This window comes from Triplophysa dalaica, chromosome 19, assembly GCF_015846415.1.
Source record: "Triplophysa dalaica isolate WHDGS20190420 chromosome 19, ASM1584641v1, whole genome shotgun sequence".
NCBI lineage: Eukaryota > Metazoa > Chordata > Actinopteri > Cypriniformes > Nemacheilidae > Triplophysa > Triplophysa dalaica.
This window is the reverse complement of record NC_079560.1, coordinates 20,901,479-20,926,958: the sequence shown is the minus strand read 5'-3', so window position 1 is coordinate 20,926,958 and position 25,480 is coordinate 20,901,479. Positions and strand designations below refer to the sequence as shown.

At 41.3% G+C, this 25,480-nt stretch overlaps 1 protein-coding gene across 3 annotated transcripts in view; it reads right to left on the bottom strand.

The window, feature by feature from the left end:
- Positions 1-4,542: 4,542 nt before the first annotated feature.
- LOC130408335 (organic cation/carnitine transporter 2-like) overlaps positions 4,543-25,480 on the bottom strand; it is an 84,332-nt gene continuing 63,394 nt past the window's right edge. For all 3 annotated transcript variants that reach the window (XM_056731825.1, XM_056731824.1, XM_056731826.1), the window contains exons 7-12: positions 19,488-19,614; positions 19,300-19,400; positions 11,512-11,726; positions 11,251-11,433; positions 11,027-11,162; positions 4,543-5,696 (exon numbers count right to left, since the gene is read on the bottom strand). In XM_056731825.1, coding sequence (XP_056587803.1) covers positions 5,612-5,696; positions 11,027-11,162; positions 11,251-11,433; positions 11,512-11,726; positions 19,300-19,400; positions 19,488-19,614 — 847 coding nt within the window. In that variant the 3' untranslated portion in view covers positions 4,543-5,611. The remainder of the gene's footprint in view (positions 5,697-11,026; positions 11,163-11,250; positions 11,434-11,511; positions 11,727-19,299; positions 19,401-19,487; positions 19,615-25,480) is intronic.

Here is a 25,480-nt window from a genome sequence, read left to right as displayed (position 1 = left end):
ATGAAGGTTTTTGATGAAAATATTCCAGGATTTTTCTCTATATGGTGACTTCACTGGACTCTAAACACTATAACCCACACCAGACCATGAATAAAGGTCTTATGAAGTGAAACCATTGCTCAATAATAAAATTAGGCTTTATAAACACTAAAGCTTTTTAATGATAGATGGTTTCTTTAAAGATCTTTGTTCATGGTCTGGCATTGTTTGGAGCTTCACTGAAACTGTCCTTTTGACTTCCAAACGTTTGGAGTCCATTGATATCCACTGTATGGAGAAAAATCCTTGAATGTTTATCAAAAACCTTCATTTCTTTTCCACTGGAGAGGAAAAAAGCAATATCTTGAATTACATGAGTAAATTATCATGAACATTTATCTTGAAAGTTTATAATCCTTTAGTAGAGACACTTTGTGTTCCTTTGTTGCCCTCAGCTTGCATATCCATAATAACACAAGGTTATCACAAAGATCTGTAGATGCATCAGAGATCTCAGTATTTGAATAAGTACCTACTAACCAGAACAACAATACGTTCTGTATAGGAGATATTCTACACATTCTCGCTTACTTTATATGAGAGTAGGTGCTTCACATTATTCTAAATGAGGCTGACGTGACTGGGATGTACAGATGGGTTTAATGTCTATTAGAAGTGACACTTAATTTTACCAATGTGATTAGGCTTAATACTGACATGTACAGCTCAAGTTTGATCAAAATCATTTAATGTACGCATGAGATCCAGGACACGTCATGTTTCTTTGATATCGCCATAAATGTATTGCCTCGCCATGGCAAAATCGTTTTAGATCTCAAAAACCGGTTTGCAATGTTGCATGTTCAATATCTTTGCATAATTAACATCAAGTTTAATGACAATCGAATGAATCCCCTAAGAGGAGTATTTAAAAGTTTACCACTGAACTTGCTGGACACATGAAAGCAGTTGTTCTTAACTCTGGCCTGTGAGATCCATTTCCCTGCAGAGTTTATCCCCAACTCTGATATAAAACACCTGAAGAAGTTTATCAGCGTCTTAAGAATAGATGCGCTCAACTTAATGCGCCGCTGCGCAAATCTATCGGCGTATGACATTAAAGTACCACGAGAGCGTTTCGAGCGCAGATTGCTCTGTGTGCAGCCCAACATTCAGTGCACGCGTCTGATCCTGAAGTCACTGATTGACCGCTTCAGGTGTTTTATCAGAGTTGGGACTAAACTCTGCAGGGAAATGGATCTCAGAGTTGAGAACAATTGCGTCATTAGAGCATCTTTAATATTAGAAGTCTCTCAATCTAAACAGATGAGCGGTTTCAATTTCACGAGCTCGCGCAGCCTGTGTTTCAATGCTTTTGAAACTCGTGTCCGTCTCCGTTTTGCGTTAGAAAAACAGCGCGTCCACAAAACTAAGCAGTATCGATAACCGTAGTAATACCATTAAAATCTTAACGATACCCATCCCTAGCTCTGATTGGTAAAGCTGACCAGGTCTGCCATGATTGGTTCCCCGCCTAGAGTGTGTTTGTGTGAAGTTTTCCAACCTATAACATATCAGCGAGCTTCCGCTTCTCAGGCTGTTGTGATAGGTCGAGGCACCTCTCAGTGCACGTGTATCGCAGGCGAAAATCGCAGCGGAGGAGCCAATGAACGGACGTGAATGCCATTTGCTCTCCCCCTGTGATAAATTGCCTATTTCCAGTTATTATATGAATATTTTCGTTATTAAAGTATTTTTTCCCCTACCCGGGACCACTTAACTATTGGGACATAACACACAACTTGGCTAAAATGACCCATCAAGTGGGGATGTTAATTTAATCCCTGCAAATGTTTTTTATTTTATAATATTTTTATTTATATACTACAGTATAAACATGTCTGTCAAATACATTATAAACACGATCACATGTCAATATGGTATCTCCTTATTTTTAGTACACATAATACAACATTTTTAACCGAACACTACTCCAGCGGCTCTTCCTCTTCACTAAGAAAGGCCTCAGCCCATCTTTGGCGTGTTCCTTTCGGCGGAGGTTATTAAAAGCACTCGGAATGGTGACACCATGTACCCAAGAAGAGGGCTGTAGTCCTTGAAAAGTGGATTATGTTGAAGTCAATATCTCGCTCGGCACTGAACTTTGAACTTTATCATTTTGCAGGTATTATTTATGCTCTAACAGCAACATTACACACTAACTAAAGGTTTAAAAATGTGATTGCGGGGAATAGCCGCGTTAACATTTATCCTTAGAATATAAATAAACATTATGGCGGCCGCAGTACATTATGAAAGCAGCCCAAAAACCCGCAACCCGCTCCATCATTTTTCCCGCAACTGCATTTTCAAAATAGCCCAATTTTGCAGGAAAACCACAACTCACTGGCCAATGCTCTACTCATATCACCGTTAATGTTCATTTACATTTACATTTAGTCATTTGGCAGACGCTTTTATCCAAAGCGACTTACAGTGCACTTATTACAGGGACAATCCCCCTGGAGCAACATGGAGTAAAGTGTCTTGCTCAAGGACACACTGGTGGTGGCTGCTGGGATCGAACCAGCAACCTTTGATTAACCAGTTCAGTGGTTTAACCCACTAGACCAGCATCTCCATTTGACTCAGGTGCTGGGGAATCACAAGATCACTGTCAAATCTAACTGCCATAATTTAAAATATATGTTTTATTCCCATTTTCAAAGCCTCCCCTACTTAATGTAGCCATTTTGTTTTTGCTCTGAGTCTAGCTGATGGGGGCGTGTTCCGGTTGATGATGTCAGTGCCTCATCCTATTACTATGCACATATCAAAAAAGGAATTCATGATATCATGATTGACCATTTTCACTGGTTAAAATTTATTTGAACACATACTTAATTCTTTGTTATACATGTAAGATTTCAGTTACAGATATCAAGAATTATGTTTTTACTAGTCAAAATTATATTATTGATATCATGACCATATAAACGCGAGTGATGATGTCATTTTTTTATATCAACAATTCATGTTTTTACAGGTGTATATATAATACTGATATCAAATATAGCCATTGTTACCAGTATAAATTTCATTCATGATGTTAAGAATTTTAACTAGTGATAAATTATTTTTTTGATATCAACAACTACGTGTAAATTTTTAAATGGCGCCAAAGCTATGTAAATCTAAATATAGTTACCAAAAACGAGTTTTTTACTAGTTAAAATAGCTAGTAGGCCTATACATATTAACAATGTATTTCTTTTAAGTAACAACATCATTTTTGATATCAATAATTACTATGTAACGTAAAAATTTCCTGATATCAAGAATTCAATTTTCTCTAGTTGAAATGCTCCTTCTCGACGTCTGTAAATTAATTTCAACATGGTGCATTTGGTATTTCTGATATCAGGAAATAGATTTCAGATATCAATGAATCTGAGAGTAATTGTAGATATCCAAAATGACTTTCTTACTAGTAATTCCATTTTTGTGTGAGTGATGACGTCATTGTTGATATTAAGAATTCACATTTTTAATAATGAAAATGTATTTACTGATATTTAGAATAGTAATTGATACTAGTAGAAATTCTATAGATGATATCAAAAATTCATATCCTGAGGAAGATTAAAAGCTAATAAACTCTGCTTAAATTGTAAAACAATGTGACAGGAGCCAAACTATAAAATCCGATTATACTTCAAATATTTAATATTTTCAAAATATATTTTAAACAGACACAGTGAGAGATACAATTACATTTTTTCGTCTCGAGTTTAAGCATCATGAGCTTCACTCTTTGAAGGGAGTACAACATAGAGATGATCACTTCAAAATGGATGCAGGGGTAGTTGTTTTGAAGCGACACTATAGAACTGTTGCTCACAGATTCAGATTCATGTGGTTGATAAGTAAGGGATAATACACAGCTAGTTTTAATGCACGGCGTGGAGGTCAAGAACCACCAGAAGCTTTTATTCATGTTAACAGTGTCATTTTAGATCAAACAGATGAAAATTGTTCGTTGGTTATTTTCCCCAGTTAATTTTTTAAGTACTGACATGAGTTACCTGTGTGTAAAATGGTTGTAATGCACACCTTCCAGCCAATCAGATTTGAGTATTCAAACAGACCATGGTAAGTGCAATCGTCTGTTAACAGTGTTGTAAATAATGTCGCTGTATAAGCTTCCTCATGTGCAGCACAAAACACCTTCATTTATTTGCCAAGCGGATGAAACTGGTGAATGCAGAATCCTCATCTGGAAACCAAGTAGGAGACGGCCGGAGCTGTGTTCCGACCCCAACACACAATTTACAGATAGCGCATTTCCACTGGGGATGGAGCCGGTTCTCGGGCCGAGGATGGCACCGTTCAGAACCGGCTCGCATTTCCACCGGAAGGGAGCAGAGCACTCTACGGCAATCCTACTTCATATTTATTTAGTTATTTAGAGTTTAATCGAAAGCACAAGGAAGCGCTTCAATACAAAATTAAATCTAAAATATTGCGTGAAATTTACCACACATCCCTAACAAACATCCAAGCTAATTTTTAAACAAGACATCTTTATTAACCGACCACAGATTTGAACTTTAAACACATACATTCTCACCTAAATAATGGAAAAAAATACATTTAGTGACAAAATAACAATATTATTATGAGCATTCTAAAGTGTTCTTGCTCTATTCCCATTGATGCGCAATGGCACCATTCCAACTGCAGTATCCAGAGAAAGCTCCGTCTTTACTGACATCGTTGGTTCCGTAGGTCGAGACCAGCAAGATTTCAAGGCCAGTCGGGAACCAGGATCTTGGGACCGGCTCAGGAAATGATTGAGTGGAAAAGAACAGCCCGGTTCCCAGTCAGACTCCGGCACTAGTCCCGGTGGAAATGCGGTATGTGCTTGTAGCCGATATATGAGGCTGCTCAAGTAGAATTCATCCAGTTGAAGCAACACTAGAGAACTTTTGCTTATGGCTGCCCCATGTGTTGATAAGCACAACTGTTGGTTATCAGTGTTGTAAATACAGTCTCTGTATAAGCTTTCCTGTGGGCAGCACAATAAATGTAGATTTGTTTACAAAGCAGAAACCGCTGTTACATTAATAGTTGTCATCCCACTGAAATCATTTTAGAGTCATTATTTTAAAGGTCGAAAAACTATGAAGTGTTGCTTTGACTTCAAGTTGCATTTCTTGAAATGAGATAAATGTTTGACGTTTGACAGTGAAACATTATCTCCTTTTCTGTCAAAAAACCCTCTGTGCCTTACATTTACAATACTGTAACATCAGCAAATCACAGAGACATTAATGAATCTTTGCAAACATTTATAGTTCATCATATGCATCACTAAAACCTTATACACTAACCATCAGCTTAACACTTAAAGGAGTAGTTCACTCAAAAAATGATCCCCATTGACCTTCCATAGTAGAAATAAAAAAGTCAAGTCAACGAGGTCCACGTTTGGGTGAACTACTCCTTTAAGAACATACAGCTTCCCAGCATTCAGATACAAACATGTTCACAAGTGGATGTGCGTTCTTTAAATGTTTTAAGATGCAAAAGCTGAGATGAGACGTGATGTTGTGAAAGATGAAGAGTTTCTTCACAGCCAGTGCTCTTGAATGATGTTTTCTTGACCCACTCCTGCATCATCTATCTCTTCTCCTGACACACATGGACATTTCAGCCTGGAAAGTGTTGTGAAAACAGAGAAAAGAGATGATATTTGTGCATGCTTTTCCTTCTTTACAGACAGCATTATCACAGAAACTGTACTGGTTTGGGTTCATTTGGGGGAGACGTTCAAGAATGGGAACATATTCAAGCGTTTGCTGGTTATTTGTTACATTTTCGATTGGCAGAATAGGAATGTTACACTTTAATAAAAGACATGTGAAGTTACACTTCGGCTTTGTGACTTTAGTACTATTACCTAAAATAAATAAAATGACCTTTTTCTAAGGTAAAATAGATCAAATTTGTCTTTTTGATCATGACAAATAATAATGAAAATGATTTTCTTAGAATAGAGGAAATGCTGTCTGTTGCATCACAAAAATCTCAATAGTTAAGTATGTGGTCTTGTACTCATGATTGTTTTTCTGTCTCTGTCTTGACTGTCTTAATTGGACTATTTGCCGCTCAGGAATGGTTTAAATAACTACAGCGCGGGACACGAGGATCTTAGGAGGCACGGCTCAGACTAACTTTTGTTGCCAGGAGCACTCTAGACCCTGACTGAAAATTTTAGGCACGCACGCACACACACACACACACGCAGACGCACGCACACACACACACACACACACACACACGCAGACGCACACACACACACGCAGACGCACGCACACACACACACACACACACACACACACGCACACGCACACGCAGACGCACGCACACACACACACGCACGCACGCACGCACGCACGCACACTCACACACACGCAGACGCACACAAACACACACGCACGCGTCCTTATGTCTCACTAATAAGCAGCTGAACTTCTCCATTTCCTTTCTAAACTCAGATGTTGTTTCTGATTTATCTACACACTTGTGCTGTGGAACTGTTGAAGACTTGTAGTCATGTGATAGTGCTCTTATATCAACGGTTGTTATTGTCTCTTGTACTCGTGCCTCTGGCCCAATCAAAGCAATACTGGATTAATGGTTCAAAAATGATATCATTAAAATCATGTTTTTTATTGTGCATTCTAATGAATCAATCAAACTGCAGTTGGTTTGTTTTGATTTAAGCCGTAATAACTGGAAAAAAAACAGCTAACTAACACAATTAAACATGATACCATAATATATATATTTTTTAATTGGACTTATCTCTGGAGAGACAGAAGTCAAGCACACATTGGGTTTGGACGTGCCTTGATGCTTCACTGCTGTGAAATATAGCCACCGAGGGTGTGATTTGTGATTCAAGAAAATACATTACAGACCACACTAAGCTAATATAAAGTCCATCAGGGGCTGTGTCCACCGAGGCGTTTCTGACGGCATACGGTGGGTTTTTTCAATTGTTTCCAATGGAAATGCTGTGTTTTTTGAAAACGCAATAGGCTGGCATTTTCTTTTCATGCTCAGCGCTGGTGCTATGTGTTTTTCCCAGGATCAGTGCCAGCGTTTGACCGGGTGCCCAGAGTTGAAAAATGCTCAACTTTGGGCAGAACTTTGGGTGTTTTCAGCCGAGTAAAGATGTCAACTGATGGCTTTTTTTAAAAGCGCGGCATTACCGTTGAAAACAATTGAAAAAACATGCTGGCCGCAGACGTAAACACCTCGGTGGACACACGCCTTAAAAACTTGGTTTACATCAACTGCACTTTTATTATTTTTCTTTTATATAAACACATTTCAACAAAATCAATTTAATTGTCTTTTAAATTTTAAAGGTTTATTTGTAATTTTAAATCATCTGCTTTTTTATGATGTCTTATCATTGTAGCCCGGTTTCACAGACAATGCTTAGCTTAAGCCAGGCCAATGCCATAGTGGGGTTAGAATATTTGAGTCACAAAATGAAATGTTTGCATCTTTAGACAAAACAACAGCACTGACATGTTTGACGATATGTTAGGGAAAGTTGTTTTCAGTTGAGACAACTCCAACATTCATTGAAGTCTGGGACTTGTCTTGAGCATTGTCTGTGACCAGGCCTACGTATTTAGTTTTTCCTTTGTCAATCCTTTTATGTAAAGCACTTTGAATGATCTTGTTATGAAATGTGCTTTATAAATAAACTTGCATTGCCTTGCCTAGATATTCAATGAGAATTCTACCAGGAAACATCTGGTGTGGTGCAATAAAAATGTTTTTACACATTTAAGATTGAGAAGGCTTTATTATAGCTTCTGTGTTTGGATGACGTTAGTGACTTACAGAATAGGATTGGTGTTATTTTCTGTTTCTGTTATTTTCTATAAAGTGCTTTTATATCACATTTTAACTTATATTTCATGGCAGGTTTCATCCAAATAAACTGGGGAAGCAGTGTTGAAATGGATATCATTTTACTTTCATTCCTTTAAAAGCTACAAAGTGCTTTAGTATCCCGAGGTAGGGAGAAATTCCGCCAGGTCCAGATGATCTTCATATGCCCATCCCCAACTAGAGATCACTATGCCATTACTATTCTCCCTGGTTGTTCCTCTGTTTTCAGGTGTCGATCGTGGAGTGGGACCGGGTTGAACCTGCACGGTTTTCGGCGAGTGGGATTTTCTGGGTTGCAGATGGTGGGCTCTCCCTCTTCCTCGTGGACATTTGCTCTGTGGCTATTGGTCGGGGTCACTGAGTGCAGCTATGACACGTCAGAGGGGATCTGGCCCTCCCGGTTGAGCCTGGTTTCTCCCGAGGTTTTTTTCTCCATTAATCAATCATTGGAGTTTGGGTTCCTCGCCACAGCAGGGCAGTGTTGGCCTGCTCACCGGGAGACTGCATTCATTCATTTATTAATTAGATATTATTTATTAGAATGATCTTACTCGTTGTATAAACACCATGCACTGTGCTGTGTTTTAACTTTTCTGTTTTTCCTGTTTGCTCCTGTAAAGCTGCTTTGAATTAATGCACATTGTGTATTGAATTTAGTTTTCTTCATAAATATGAATTGTGTTTGACAGCCTACGCAGGGATGAGTTCCTATAAGACAATAATTACCTCATCATCATGACAACAGTTCCTGGTCACCTCAGAAAACTTCAGAAAATGGCTCTTGAATAAAACTAGCCGTGTCTGGATTCAAGACCGTGGACCCAGAGACACGCCATCATCTCTATTCAACCTTAAAGGTTTTTATTTACATTCAGAAAGATTTATATTTGAAGTATTTTATATTGTTCATTTGTTAACCTCAGTTCGCAATTTTGTCCCCATGGTGAAAATAAATGGGGGGGACCCTGTCTGTGTGTGACTGTCAGAACACGCCTTGATCTCCGTAGGGTTGAGTATGTCTTATTCAAATAACAGCAATAATGACAGAAACTATTTCAAGAAATCAACCTACATGTAAAAAAAACAAATCTACTAATAATTATATATAAATAAATAGATTTGAACTGATGCAAATATTTTAGAAAATGATCAGTGAAGAAGATGTGTGCAGAGTCTTTAGAAAACAAAAGAGAAGAAAAGCACCAGGCCCAGATGATGTCTCCCCAGCCTGTCTTAAAAGCTGTGCTATTCAACTGGTCTTCATCTTCTCAAAGATCTTCAACAGATCACTGGATCTGTGCACAGTTCCTTCCTGTTTCAAGTGCTCCACCATAATCCCCATCCCAAGGAAATCCAAAATCACAGGACTGAATGACTACAGACCCGTCGCTCTCACATCTGTGGTCATGAAGTCATTCGAGAGACTGGTATTGGCTTATCTGAAGGACATCACAGAACCCTTACTAGACCCCCTGCAGTTTGCCTACAGAACAAACAGGTCTGTTGAGGATGCAGTTAACATGGCACTGCATTTTGTCCTGAAACATCTCGATAGACCAGGGACCTATGTAAGGATCCTGTTTGTGGACTTCAGCTCCGCTTTCAACACCATCATCCCATCACTGCTCCAGAAAAAGTTAACCCAGCTATCTGTTCCTGGCTCTATCTGTCAGTGGATCACTAGCTTTCTGACAGACAGGCAACAGTTAGTGAGAATGGGGAAACTCACATCCAGCACTCGCACAATCAGCACTGGGGCCCCCCAGGGATGCGTTCTCTCCCCACTGCTCTTCTCCCTGTACACAAATGACTGCACTGCCCAGGACTCTTCTGTAAGACTTCTGAAGTTCGCAGATGACACCACACTCATTGGCCTCATCCAGGATGGTGATGAGTCTGCTTACAGACAGGAGGTCGAGCAGCTGTCTGTCTGGTGCAGTCATAACAACTTGGAGCTGAACACGCTTAAAACAGTGTATTTCAGGAGAAACCCCCCTGCACTCCCCCCTCTCACCATCATGAAAAGCACTGGCAGCAGTGGTGTCATTCAGGTTCCTGGGCACCATCATCTCTCAGGACCTGAAGTGGGACAATCACATTGGCTCTATTGCTAAAAAAGCCCAGCAGAGGTTGTACTTCCTACATCAGCTGAAGAAGTTCAACCTACCACAAACTCTATTAAAACAGTTTTACTCAGCGGTCATAGAGTCTGTTCTCTGCACATCCATCACTGTCTGGTTTGGCTCAGCCACAAAGTCAGACCTCAGAAGACTACAGAGGACGGTTCGGACTGCTGAGAAGATCATTGGTGCTCCCCTGCCCACCCTCCAAGAACTCTATACATCCAGAGTGAGGAAAAGGGCTCAGAAGATCACCCTGGACCTCTCACATCCAAGCCATCATCTCTTTACAATGCTGCCGTCTGGTCGGCGCTACAGAGCACTGAGCACCAAAACAACCAGACAATAAAAATAGCTTCTTCCCTCAGGCCATCTACCTCTTGAACAGTTAATTTATTTTTTTATTTTTTTCTTGCGTGCAAGACTTCTTATGTGCAATTAACAAGTGCAATCTTCAATATCCTTCAGATAATACACTATCTATTTTTTATACAACTTTTTCTGTAAATTATATTTCATCTTGCTGTATATAACGCATACCTTTTACTGAAATAGTCTATTCTATTTTTTACTTGTACACATTTACATACACACATAACTTTACTCTCTATAGCTTTACTCTTATGTTTACTGTATTGTATTTCTTAATTTTTATACCCATAGGCCCTTATTTAAATCATCTGTGTAACTGTTTTTTGTATTGTTTGATGGTCTCTGTGTTGTTGCTTATTCTGTGTACTGGATGCTCCTGTCACCAAAACAAATTCCTTGTATGTGCAAACATAGTTGGCAATAAAGCTCTTTCTGATTCTGATTCTGAAATATGAAGAAACTTAACTCAAATAAGTACTGTGTTTTTATTTGTTGCAATTATAATGTATGTAAAGCTGTTTTGCAACAATGAAATGGCGCTTTATAAATCAAATTGAATTTTGTGAAATGATACTCACATCTGTCTCTTCTGCATGTGTTGTATTGTTTCAGGAAGAGGTCGTCTGAAAGTCTCGGGCAGAAACAGTGTGCTTACGGCTGACAGGACACACAAACTTCCCAGAATCATGTGAGGTAAACTTTTATAAAAGATGCCTGCAATTAAGATTATGAGGTTCTTTCAAAGCTCTTATCTGTGTCAAGTGTTAAATGATGAATATGAAAATGGACGTCAATATCTTACTCAAATGAATAAAGTAGGGGGCGACAGCACTGCCAATGCGAGAGACCATGGCACAGGAGCCCACGGCTGAATTCCTCAGGACTGTCGGATAAATCTCTCCTGTGTACACAAACATCAGGGAAGTTCCGATAGCCATCCCAAACTTACCCAACATCTCAAATGCAGTGGACAGAGCGGGCAGATCTGTGAATAGAAACACAACATCAGAGAGTGTGATGAGAAACTGATGTGATGGGAGACTGAAGCTCGGCTCTACAGTACCTGCGGGTACTAACTGAATGAAGTAAAGCACTCCTCCGCCCAGAAGCATGCTAGCAGAACAGGCTAATCTCCTCGGTCCACAGCGAAGAGAGAGCCATGCCAGAACATAAGCGGGCACTTCGATGGCAGCGGAGATGAAGCAGTTGAGAAATGGACTGCCGTGTAGACGTGACGTGTTGAGAGAGAGACCAAAGTAACCCATACTGAGAGTCATCCTGTAAAACATGACACCCAAATCATACATCAGAAAGCACACACAACGCGCAAACGTCACGCACACATCACAAAAGGGGACGTTTTGTAACCGAGCAAATGCAGATAGAACACCTTCTGCAAAGAATTACATGAAAACAAGCAAAAAATCTGGAAAAATACAAAACTAAAGCGGCTAAGGCTATTATTTTAGATAAATACGGCAAAAGCACCCGGCGCTGGCCTCTGAGGGGACAGTATTAAGTGGAAGCCATTAAGGCAACACTAAATGCCAGAGCTCCCTTCTCGACAAAGCTTTACTTCTTGAAGTGGAGTGTCTTCATCTAATGGTCCTCAGCTCAACTTCAGGACCGTCTCAATGGTGACGCAGTGTCTCACTGGATACAGATGTAAACCAAAACACTTAAATTCAAAAACCATTTGTGTCTGGTGTATAGATTACTTCTGGCAAGACCCTTTTACCACAAACCAACACGGTTCATTTCCATAAGGGTGGCATCTGTCTCATCTGGCACATTTTCTATAATTTCTATCCATCTTTTTCTTCAAGGTTTCCAAGGAGAGCGCTATCACTGCAAGTGACTTTCTGTTGGATGATCGGCTATTCTGTTAGAAGACATTACTGATGATGGTTAATGATGACATTTCTGGAAGAATGTATGTTGTTAAAGGCTGTCAGAACAGCCACAGAAAACGTCTCAAACATAAGTGTCACCACATGACACAGCAAGAGCGAACTAAATAACACTTAAAGACAGCTCTGTCATAGCTCTGACTACCTCTCAAGAACACCACAAAAACATACTGTTCACTTTGCAACTATTGTTACCAACGTAACTAGATAACAGTAAAGTAAATAAAACAGGATGCCGAATTGGATATTCTCCTGCTTTATCACAGTACTTCACTTTTTTCCACATTTTGTTATGTTTCAGCCTTATTCCAAAATGGATTATTTTCCAACAAATTCAACAAACAATACCACATAATGTAAAAAGAAGTTTGTTTGAAATCTATGCAAATGTATTAAAAAAGAAAAAAAAGCCCATGGACATAAGGATTCACAGCCATTGCTCAATACTTTGTTGAAGCACTTTTGGCACCAATTACAGCCTCAAGTCTTTTGGAGTATGATGCTACAAACTCGTCACACCTATTTCTGGGCAGTTTCTGCCATTCTTCTTTGCAGGACCTCTCAAGCTCTATCAGGTTGGATGGAGAGCGTCGGTGCACAGTCATTTTCAGATCTCTCCAGAGATGTTCAATCGGGTTCAAGTCTGGGCCACTCAAAGACATTCACAGAGTCGTCCTATAGCAACACCTTTGTTATCTTGGCAGTGTGCTTGGGGTCATTGTCCTGTTGGAAGATTAATCTTCGCCCCGGTCTGATGTCCAGAGCGCTCTGGAGCAGGATGTCTCTGTACATTGCTGCATTCATCTTTCCCTCGATTCTGACTAGTCTCCCAGTTCCTGCCACTGAAAAACATCCCCACAGCATGATGCTGCCAGCACCATGCTTCACTGTAGGGATGGTATTGGCCAGGTGATGAGCGGTGCCTGGTTTCCTCTAGCCATGACGTTCAATCTTTCTTTCATCAGACCAGAGAGTCCTTCAGGTGCCTTTTGGCAAACTCCGGGCTGGCTGTCATGTGCTTTTTTTTGAGGAGTGGCTGCCATGCAGGTCTGATTGGTGGATTGCTATAGAGATGGTTGTTCTTCTGGAAGGTTCTCCTCTCTGCACAGAGACATGCTGGAGCTCTGTCAGAGTTACCATCGGGTTCTTGGTCTCCCTGACTAAGGCCCTTCTCCCCCGATCACTCAGTTGGGCCGGGCCGCCAGCTGTAGGAACAGTCCTGGTTGTTCCAAACGTCTTCCATTTACAGATGATGGAGGCCACTGTGCTCATTGGGAGCTTCAATGCTGCAGATATTTTTCTGTTCCCTTCCCCAGATCTGTGCCTCGATTACAATCCTGTCTCGGAGGTCTACAGACAATTCCTTGGACTTCACGGCTTGTGCTCTGAGCTGCACTTCATCTTCTTCTGTGGTTTTATAGGCGGGTTGCAAACCAACTGTTAAGGCGCATTCCGTCACCTACTGTGCTGGAGTGTGACGAAGATAAGATACAGAGGATTCCTATTTTCTGTTTATCAGACCACTATTTCTCAGAAATGTTATTATTGTTGAACCTACTCTACTTCAGATATTTATCAATGTAAATTCTGTAATACCCATAGCTTGCATATCTCCTATGGGACCAATTCTCTCCTGATCATATTTCTCACAGCTTATCAGAACATGCATTACCATTTCTCTTTCCTGATGTTTACTACATAAACCAGAGTTGTGTTCACCCATAATTTGTTGTGTAGCATTGAGATTAGTGTGACCCATTCTTAGTCTTGTGATTAGGGAAAAATCTTTCCTGTTGAAATTTTGATTCCTTTTATTACATTTTATATTACTTTGAATTCTGTAGAAATGTCTTCCTTCCTTAAAAGACTCGCAGTATTACTGCCATATACTTCCAAATGCTTGTGCGATTAGTGATTTCCCTTCTGACCTGCTGAGGGTGAATGCAATGTTAACATTTTCTGCTTTCTACTTTCAGAATTTGGCATCATCTCCTCCAACCATTCAAAAGCCATCTGAATGGCTACAAATTCTGTTGCATATACTGATACTGCATCTGGCTTTCCTCCCATTTTTAATTTCTTGAACATAAAATGCTGATGTTCGCTCTGTTTCAGGGTTTTTGGATCCATCTGTGCAAATCTGAGTTAAAGCATCTTAAATAGAGTTAATACGTTGTAGAGTTATGTGTTTGACTTCTCCTCCTATTTCTACATTCTGTATCATATGTATCGTAAGATACTAATACTAATACTTATCGAAGAACATAATACACTTCCATCAATGATTGTTTGTTTGCTCCCCAGTCCTGTCCTACTAAAGATCTCAATACAGTAAGTACCTTATTGCATTTCTTTTCAATAAACTCTATGTGTATTTTCCATGTTAATTGTCTTGGTTACACATGTAACCACAGTTCCCTGATGGAGGGAACCGACAGATGGGGTTCGCGGTTGAGAACCTATTAACGTTGACTATCTTAGAAAAGGCCAATGAAATTGGTGAAATTTGCATCCCGGACTCCGCCCCCAGATATCCAGGTTAAAAACGGAGTAAGGCGGGCTGGATTCATTCACCTTTAGTTCTGAGGAGCCTGAGAGCCTCTCATGACTGCTGCAGTGGGCCGCACACGTTTGTGGCAAGAAGGACACATCTCTTGTTCCCTCCATCAGGGAACTGAGGTTACATCCGTAACCAAGATGTTCACTTTCTGTCAGTCTCTCGACATGGTGTCGAACCGACAGCAGGGTTTCCTATTGAAAACCCCTCAGCGCTGTGCAGTGTCACAATCTCTAGCGAAACGACGTTGACTGGCCTGGGCATGTCAGACATGAGCGCTTTCGTGAAATTGTAATCTTCCAGTGGATAGGTAGGTAGGGGGCCCCAGAGCTTTTTGAAAGGTGGGAAGCCTCTACCTTCAGTCCTCACGGGCTACGGCCATAAGGTCACTGGGTTAGTGCACTTCCTCGAATGGGGAACGCACAACAGAAACCACTTCCTACTATCGTGAGGAGTTCTAGTGGGGAGACCCGCATGGTCTCACCTTCAGGGGAGAGGTCATTGGAAAAATATGGAGACTGAAGTAGTTAAACGCAAGGTGGAGGTCCACCTAGGGAAGGTCATGGGTTACCAAGGTGGGAACAAATCATGAGGATACATCAGACGAAACCGTCCGACTGGGTGAGTTACAACGTCCGGTAGCACTAGGTCCGGTTAGAGCTATATGTGGATAACTCAGAAGATACCCGGCCTAAAGGGCTGTTCTGCCCAGCCCGCCCGCAGCGTGTGCTTGCCTAGTGATGGATGGGATGCCTGTTCTACACCATGTGGGGGGAAGAAGGGAGGCTAAATAGCACACTGACCCGCCTATGGAAGTGGAGAAGGTGCTTTCGTAGGCATATGCCCTACCGGCTGCCGGTCTTAAGGGCTGGTTATACTCGACGCATTCGCTAGTTCGCCTGGGTGCGCGCGCCAAATATGACGTCATCGCGGTGTTTGCGAAGTTTGCTTTGGGTGAGCGCTAGCTCATTTCGCGTCGCGGCGTGCACAACATTTGTTGTGACTCGAGCGAACAGTTTGCGCGGCGCCGCAGTCAACATGAAAGCTTTGAAGAGATTTTGGCTGAACAGGTACGCCTGTACAGACACCTTTTATGATCAATGTGTCTGTTTTATATTGTATTCAGAATAAAACAATATTTATCAACATTGCTCTTTTGAACTGTTCTTATATTTTCTCATTTTATATAACATAAAGACATCCAATGGGTAAATCTATGGCAATGTACATTTAGCAGTCCCTAACCACAATATGTAGAAATGTGTCTGCATTATGCACAGAAATTAAAGAGTGAACAAAAAGTTTGATGTAAAAATGTATTAAATCAACAAACAATAGTTCGAAATGCATTTCCCCGTCCATCACACCCATCTGCTTCACAAGAGCGATGTATTCTAGATCTCCACGTTTTGTGGCATGCAGTGGGCGAACATTCCACTTCCATTTTAGCCCTTTTTTTGATAGAGGCAACAACACAAAATCTCCTACGTTTCCTTGTCAAGCAGCTGCTAGCAAGACGCCATTCTGAATGATCTGACGTATTTCCGGTAAAATTCAGCCCCTGTCGTTTCAAAGAATATCTCAACTGCGAACGCGTCAAGTATAAATGTCTCGTCCGTTGGGGGAGTGGCGCCCGTGGTCAGCGGAGGCTCGCGAAGCTGAGCCAGGCTTGTGTATAAACAGGCCTTTACATGTTGCCATGCAAGACACGCGCTGATACCAGTTCTACGCAGAGGTTGTAAAACCTTGCAAAGGTGTTGGGCGTAGCCTAAACTGCAGCTCTACAGATGTCTTCCAGAGAGGCGCCCTGAGCTATTCTCCGGGTGGAGTGAGCTCTCACTGATAGTGAGCACGGGCGATGTTGAGATCAGTACACCGCTGTCCACAATCCAGTCCGCTACTCTCTGTTTGGAGACAGCCCTCCACTTCTGCTGACCTCCAAAACAGACAAAGAGCTGATCAGAGCTCCTGAAGCTCTGCGTGCAGTCCAAGTAGAGGCGCAGTCAGTCTCCGTGAGGCATTGACTTTGTAGCCAGTGTTGGAGCTGTCTCATGTGCATCAACACGAGGTGCATCACCCCCATGTGTCACAGGAGCCTGTGAAATTGTTTCAGGGGGCCCGCTAACTGCTTGAAATGTTTCAGGCAGTTCAACACTGACTGGACGCTCTCTGTAGAAAAAGAGGATGAGAAAGAGAAAGAGGATGCTCTGCACAGGGGAGAGCTTGCTCTTTTCTTGGTTGACCTGTAGTCCCAATCGATCTAGGTGCAGGAGCACTAGGTCCCTGTTTGTACATAACAGATGTCAAAGGTGTGTCAAGATAAGCCAGTCGTCAAAATAGTTTAGAACCCGCACACTTCTCTCCCTGAGGGGAGTGAGGGCGGCTTCCACGATCTTCATGAAGACTTGAGGTCACAGGTCACAGACCGAAAAGCAGGAAATGCCTGACCCACGAGAGCGAACCGTAGGAACGGGCAATGACGAGGGGGAATCGAGACATGATAGTAAGCGTCCTTCAGGTCGATTGCCATAAACCAAACCTCACATCTGATAGATGCCAGGATGTGCCTGTGCGTGAGCATCCTGAACAGTAGCTTGTGCAGGTGCTTGTTCAGGATACGAAGATCTAGAATGGGGCGCAACTACCCGTCTTTTTGGGGACGATGAAGTACAGGCTGTAAAACCTGTGTGAACAGAGAAAGAGTGTAAAATACCAAGACCTTCTGCATGACAGCAGGGTGAAAGGATGGCAGGCATGGCTGTTCCCAGTTGGCTGTAGAGGATTCCTTGCGAAATAACCACAAATGTCTTTTCTGAGCTCACATCATTATCAGTTTTATTCAACCCCCAAGTGACATTCAATCTTAGTACTTAGTACAACATCCTTTTACAGTTATAACAGCTTTTAAACGTGAAGCATAGCTTGACACAAGTGTCTTGCAGCGATCTACGGGTATCTTCGCCCATTCATCATGGGCAAAAGCCTCCAGTTCAGTCACATTCTTAGGCTTGAGCACTGCAACTGCTTTCTTTAAGTCCCACCAGAGGTTCTCAATCGGATTTAAGTCTGGTGACTGCGATGGCCACTTCAAAATGTTCCAGCCTTTAATCTGCAATCATGCTCTAGTGGACTTGGAGGTATGCTTGGGATCATTGTCCTGTTGAAAGGTCCAACGTCTTCCAAGCCTCAGGTTTGTGACGGACTGCATCACATTGTCATCCAATATCTCCTGGTACTGAAGAGAATTCATGGTACCTTGCACACGCTGAAGCTTCCCAGTACCTGCAGAAGCAAAACAGCCCCAAAGCATGATTGACCCCCCGCCATGCTTCACAGTAGGCAAGGTGTTCTTGCCTTGTTCTTCCTCCTCCAAACATAGCGTTGATCCATGGGCCCAAACAGTTCTAATTTTGTTTCATCAGTCCACAGAACACTCTCCCAAAACTTCTGTGGTTTGTCCACATGACTTTTGGCATAATGCAGTCGACTCTTCTTATACTTTGGGGACAGCAAGGGGGTGCGCCTGGGAGTTCTGGCATGGAGGCCTTCATTACGCAGGGTGCGCCGTATTGTCTGAGCAGAAACTTCAGTACCCACATCTGACAAATCTTTTCTCAGTTCCTCAGCAGTCACACGGGGACTTTTCTCCACTCTACGCTTCAGGTAGCGCACAGCAGTCGAAGTCAGCATCTTCTTTCTGCCACGACCAGGTAGCGTTTCAACAGTGCCCTTTGCCTTGAATTTGCGAATGATGCTTCCTATGGTGTCTCTTGGTATGTTTAACATCTTTGCAATCTTCTTATAGCCATTGCCCTTCATGTGAAGAGTAATCACCTGTTCTCTTGTCTTCCTGGACCATTCTCTTGACCTCACCATGTTTGTAAACACACCAGTAAATGTCTAGAAGGAGCTGAGTATCACAGTCATTTTAAAGCTGCCTAATTGGTGCTTATTAGGCTTTATTGCTGCTCCCTGATATCCACAGGTGTTTTCAATACCTGATTGAAAACACTTCATTGAACCTCTGTTCTTCAGAGTGGTAGTCTTTAAGGGGTTGAATAATTATGTCAATAAAGAATTCACAAAAGAAACATTTACTACTGTATTACAAAACTAATTGATGTCATTTTAGTTGCATATGGTTCTTTAAGAAGTCCTTGTAGGATTTCATTCTGAATACAATTACAAATGTACACTAAATTCCCTAAAACCATTTACAGCATTGGGGGTTGAATAATTTTGAACACAACTGTAAATGTAAATTTCAAAATATACCGCAACCAATACGCATTGGGTTAGCAAATGTAAAACAACCCTTGGTGTAGTAGAGAGGATGATACACATTGAACACAAATAGGAGGTTTGAAAAGGTGAAGATGCTTACCACACCAGAAACAAGATGAGAGTAGTGTGTCTAATATTGCGTGTCCTCACAAGGTCCCAGATGTTGTGTTTGTCGTTTGGTTGGCAGGTTTGTCCTTCATCCTAAGAAACACACACGCTTTTCAAACACTGTTCTCACCGAGACGTCATTGAACAGAATTACTATGAAATCACTTTCACTTGAGTCACCTCAGAGGGTTTAAAGATGATTTTTGGGGCAGTGACTTTGTTTTTCTTACAAGCATCTCTCAGAACCTGTTCAGCTTCCAGCGTTCTGCCCTGAGACAGCAGCCAGCGTGGAGACTCGGGAATAAACCTCAACACACAAAACATTACAGACACATTATTCACATTTAATTGTCTCTACGACACTGTCTCTATATCCACCTGGTTCTTTTATAATGGGAGTCTAAGGGAACGGTTGCTAGGTAAAAGCATTTAGAATACAATATTAAAGCGCTTTGAACTTGTGATCATTAGGTGGCGCTGTGTCAGCTTGACCAAGCTGTGTCAGTGACAATACAATGGTATATGACAACAGTTTCATCAATAAAAAAGAATGGCTGAATGGCTTTTCGCCAGGGATGTCTCTAGAAGCCATCTACAAAAGTTGCCTGATTTGTCCAAAATAATGTCTTAGTAAGAAAAAGTCAATATGGTGCACAGTAGGGGTGGGAATCGTTTGCGCCCTCGATTCAGAATTGAATCTTGATGTTCTAATTAGCATATTGAAAATGTCAATAAACTGCATTTGCGCTCAGAGTAAGTGACTAGTGTTGGCACTTTCTCTTCTAACCTTTGAATTCTCACATAATGTATTTTAATAAAACTGAGTGCAAAATAAAGCCATTGTCATTGACATTTTCTGTTGTCAGACATTAAAATTCAATTCAATTCAATTCAATTCAATTCAAGTTTATTTATATAGCGCTTTTCACAATGTGTATTGTTTCAAAGCAGCTTTACAGGGGCAAACAGGAAAAACAGATAAGTTAAAACACAGCACAGTGCATGGTGTTTATACAACGAGTAAGATCATTCTAATAAATAATATCTAATTTTTAAATAAATAAATAGATGAATGAATGCAGTCTCCCGGTGAGCAGGCCAACACTGCCCTGCTGTGGTGAGGAACCCAAACTCCAATGATTGATTAATGGAGAAAAAAACCTCGGGAGAAACCAGGCTCAACCGGGAGGGCCAGATCCCCTCTGACGTGTCATAGCTGCACTCAAACTGCTGACATGTGATTTAAGTTTAGCATTTAATACCAAATATTGTAACTTCAGCATTAATAAGACAAATAGTCCGTCTTTGCTCTTGGTTGGGGATGTAGTGGTCTGAGCTGGGATGGTCTGATGTTCATATTTCTCTTGGCTGATGGTGGAATTGCCTTAGATGGAGCTGGGATGGTCAGTCAGTCTGCAGCTGTAGCTGGTGTAATCTCAAATTGGGGATTTTGGATTGGATTGGATTCAATTTATTGTCATTACACATATAACAAGTACAGTGTAACGAAATGGATTTAAGAAGAAGAATACAGCAAACATGAAGGAAGTGGAGAGAAAAACAGATACACATAATACACCATAGACAAGACTTGACACAGGGTAAAATAATCCAGCTCCGGCGAGCAGCCATCCGGTCCTGCAGCCATTACAGCGCTTAACACAGACCCGCTTGCCAAGCTGGCGGGTCAAAGCTACGGAGGTTTGGAATTGGTCAGAGTCTGTGTTTGTGTGTGTGTCTGTATGAGCGATAAGGTCCAAAAGTCTGTGTGTGTGTGTGTATGATGGGGGAGGGAACTCAAGAGCGTCTCGCCACATTGCCCTTCAGGGTTGTTCTCCAGTATCAGCCTCGGCCAAGGCCAATCCTGGTACAGGGGTTCCGAAAAGATAAGATTGCAGTTGTTTAGTCTTGAGGCGAGTAAACCGCATTCCAATTCCACGGCTACTCTCTTTGTCCATTCTGGTCTCTAGCATCTTCAATATTTCTTTCCATAGCCGTGAGCTTTTTCAAGATGTAATCCATATTGCGATTAATAGTCTCAGTCTCAGTGCTGACCGCTCTTACCACGGCCTCCGTCAAAGCTTTGGACAGCTGTTCCCGTTTTAAGAATTTTTCGATAACCCAGGGCAAAGCATAATCCAATCAGCATAATACCTGTTATCATGGTTCCGAAAAGGTAGATATCTTCAATGTCCTCCACGGAAAGAGCCGCCAGACACACGATCCGCCATCTCTCCCACGCGTCCATCGTGTAGCCAGCTGCGAACGTTCCGTCAGGGCATTCAGGTTCACCCGAACCTTTGTTTCTTGTCGAGAAAATGGTGTCAATTGCGCTAAGTGACCAGTTGATCAGATCCATAATTTCCAAGTTTCGAGAGCAGTGCAGAGAGAGTCTCTCAATAGATGAGACGAGACAAGCCACGATACAAAGCAGGGAAGATATGGGCAAGGACGGGGAGAGAGAAAATGCGACCGCCTCCGATGAGAGCCAAACGAGAAACCATGGCATCTGTCAGTTATTAAAACAAGTGTATTACAGTAAATAAAGGCGATTCATTAGTGCCACATGTTAAACGGCAGTCACTTTCAGGAATTGACACGTCCTCTGACAAGATCATCATGCACATAAAAGCGGGGATGTCCTGAGCTGATCGCAAAGATCGGGAGCCGGGTAGGGATCGGTTATGTTCTGATCACGTCTGCTATTACGCACGTTTGGTAAACGAGAGGGCGAGCTGTGACAGACAGCTGTGGCTGCAGTGTGGTAATAAAAGAGCAGCGGAACAGCCGCTTGTAACGTCAGCAGCACGACAGAGAGGCAGATTTTCCTTCAAGTTCAAAGATATATATGTGTGTGCCACAGAGATAATTGTGTTGAGTGTTTTAGTTTTGAGACAGTGTTGAATGAAGCTCTGTTATTTTGTCTCATGAGGACAAACTCCTGTCCAGCTGCAATAAAAGCATTTCAACTATAGTTCCCTGATAGTGAGAGTTCTTTTAATGTTTCATCTAAAGGCTTGTCCACACCGGAATGATAATCTTGCATGTTTATCATCAACATTTAACACCCTTGTGACTAAACAAAGGGCGCCAATATGAGTGTGCACACCCATACGCAAAAGGCCAGATGTAAAAGTGTATTTTTTTTTAAACGCCTTGGGCTCATTTTCTTTGTTTGACGCGCTGCGTTAAAAACTGTCTGACCAATAAGATTGGCCCTTTTGTTCACGTGCCTGGAGCTGCTGAAGTTACAGTACAACACGACATCGGTGGCGCTCAAGTTCAACATTGTTTTCTCTAAAAAGTGCTGTAATTGAGCAAAAACTACCTTCTCCAACACTTTTGAAAAAAGGGCAGTTTCGAAATCGGTCTAAAATTTGAACAAACTCTGGGATCCAAGGTAGCATTTTTAATAAGAGGCTGCTCTTTGTAAATAATTTTGATCTGTTCTGGGAGCGACCAAGGCTCTTACGCCCCGACGGGCTGCACCCCAGCAGCATTGAAGCGGAAATTCTTTCTGACAACATCTCAAAGACGCCATTTGACTAGTAAGTACAAATTTTAACCATAGTCTGTGTTCTTCTCACCCAACTGTTAAGAATGTTACTGCTTCCAAATGCATAGAGACTGTGTCTGTCCCCCGAATAATACAACCAAATAATAATTTATTTAAAAGTCAGAGAAAAAATCTTATCATGATTAAACCAAAAGGCAATATATTTAATGAGCAAAACCAACGCCTAAAGTTTGGGCTACTTAATATTAGATCACTAAATCCAAAGGCAGTTATTGTAAATTAAATGATCACAGACAACAGTTTTGATATACTTTGCCTCACTGAAACCTGGCTTAAGACAAATGATTATTTTGGTCTAAATGAGTCTACTCCACCAAGTTACGGTTATATTCATGAGCCACGTCCGGTTGGTCGAGGTGGTGGTGTCACAACAATCTTTAGAGACTTTCTTAACGTTACTCGGAGAACAATGCATACATTTAAATCATTTGAAATGCTTGCGTTGAACATAACAGTACCAAACAAAAGTAAAAAACCATTGGTCTCTCTTACATTGGTTACTGTGTATAGACCCCCTGGGCCTTACACTTGTTTTCTGATAGAGTTCGCAGACTTCTTATCGGATCTATTGGTTAACATCGATAAAGTACTGATTGTTGGAGATTTTAATATCCACGTAGATATTGCTAACGATCCATTAGCTGTGGCGTTTAAAGAACTACTAGACTCTTGTGGTGTAACACAATACATCAATAGTCCTACTCATCGCCTTAATCATACCCTAGACTTGATTATATCTCACGGAGCCGATCTAGCCAATATCGATATTATACCTCAAAGCGACGATGTTTCCGATCACCATCTTATAACATGTACACAACCGCAGAAATCAGTTGTATATCTCGTTATCGACAGGGTAGAACAATCACCTCAACTACTAAAGATAGTTTCATAAAGAACCTGCCAGATCTGACTTCTCTAATAACCTTTCCAACTAATATAGAATCGCTCGACGACATGACCAGCAACATGGGCACTATTTTCTCTAATACATTAGAAGCGGTCGCACCTATGAATTCAAAAAGGATTAATGAAAAGATCATAGCACCATGGTATAATAACACCACTCGCGCCCTAAAAAGAGAAACGCGTAAACTGGAGCGTAAATGGAAAAAACCCAATTAGAGGTCTTTAAAATTGCATGGAAAGAGAGCGCAAGCTGTTTACAAAAAGGCACTAAAACAAGCAAAAGCCGAGCACTTCCGTAACCTCATAGAAAATAACAAAAACAATCCAAGGTTTTTATTTAGTACAATTGCTAAACTAACAAACAAACAGACTCCACCTGACCTGGGTATTCCGCCGCACCTTGGTAGCAATGAATTCATAAAGTTTTTTACTGAGAAAATCGAAAAAATACGAGACAACATAGCTAAAACCAAACCTCCAAGTGTGTCTGAAGAATTAGTTTCAACCATCACCCAAAAAGAAAAGCTACAGTGTTTTTCTCCTATAAATCAAGAAGATTTAATTAAAGTTATTGCAACATCCAAACCGACGACATGCTTATTAGACCCCATTCCGAGTACTTTATTAAAAGAGTTACTACCTGCTGTAATTGAGCCCATTTGTAACATAATCAACTCGTCAATTAATCTAGGACATGTCCCAGGACCCTTTAAACTGGCTGTAATTAAGCCTCTTATCAAAAACCAAACTTAGACCCCAATGAACTTGTAAGCTATAGACCGATTTCAAATCAACCGTACTTGTCTAAAATACTAGAAAAAGTAGTGTCAACTCATCTGTGTACCTTCCTACAAAATAATGACATGAACGAAAAGTTTCAGTCTGGCTTTAGACCGCATCACAGCACTGAAACTGCGCTCGTTAGAATTACAAATGACCTCCTTATTGCTTCAGATAAAGGTAACATCTCACTCTTAGTCCTGCTTGACCTTAGTGCTGCTTTCCATACTGTAGACCATAAAATACTACTAGCTCGTTTACACCATTATATCGGTATTCAGGGACAGGCACTGCAATGGTTCAGATCTTACTTAACAGACAGATATCAATACGTCCATTTAAATGGGAAATCGTCAAATCTTACGCAAGTCAATTATGGACTACCTCAGGGATCGGTTTTAGGACCCTTGCTTTTCTCCATATACATGCTGCCCCTCGGCAACATTATTAGAAAACATGGAATTAACTCAACTCAACTCAACTCAACTTTATTTATATAGCGCTTTTTACAATTTTCATTGTTACAAAGCAGCTGTACATGAGACACATTTAATACAAGTATGAATTCTAAAGCAGCCCCCCCGGCCAGGCAGATAGTGCAAAACAATATGCAAACGGTGGTGAGGAACCCAAAACTCCCATCGAGAAAAAAAACCTCAGGGGAACCCAGGCCCAACCAGGGGATTCCAGTTCCCCTCTGGCAAAAGCTGCTGCCTCTGCACAAGCTCATCAGTGCTTGCACAACAAGGCTTAATAAAAATATAAAAATTAAAGATTATCATTAACAATCTAATAGCATTTGAAATGTTGTAGAAAAAAACAAAGTTGTCGCGTCCTTTATCCAGCTCTATCCTCTTAGCACTTGTCAGGTCACCGCTTCCCATTCTCAGCTCTGCCATCAGGTCTG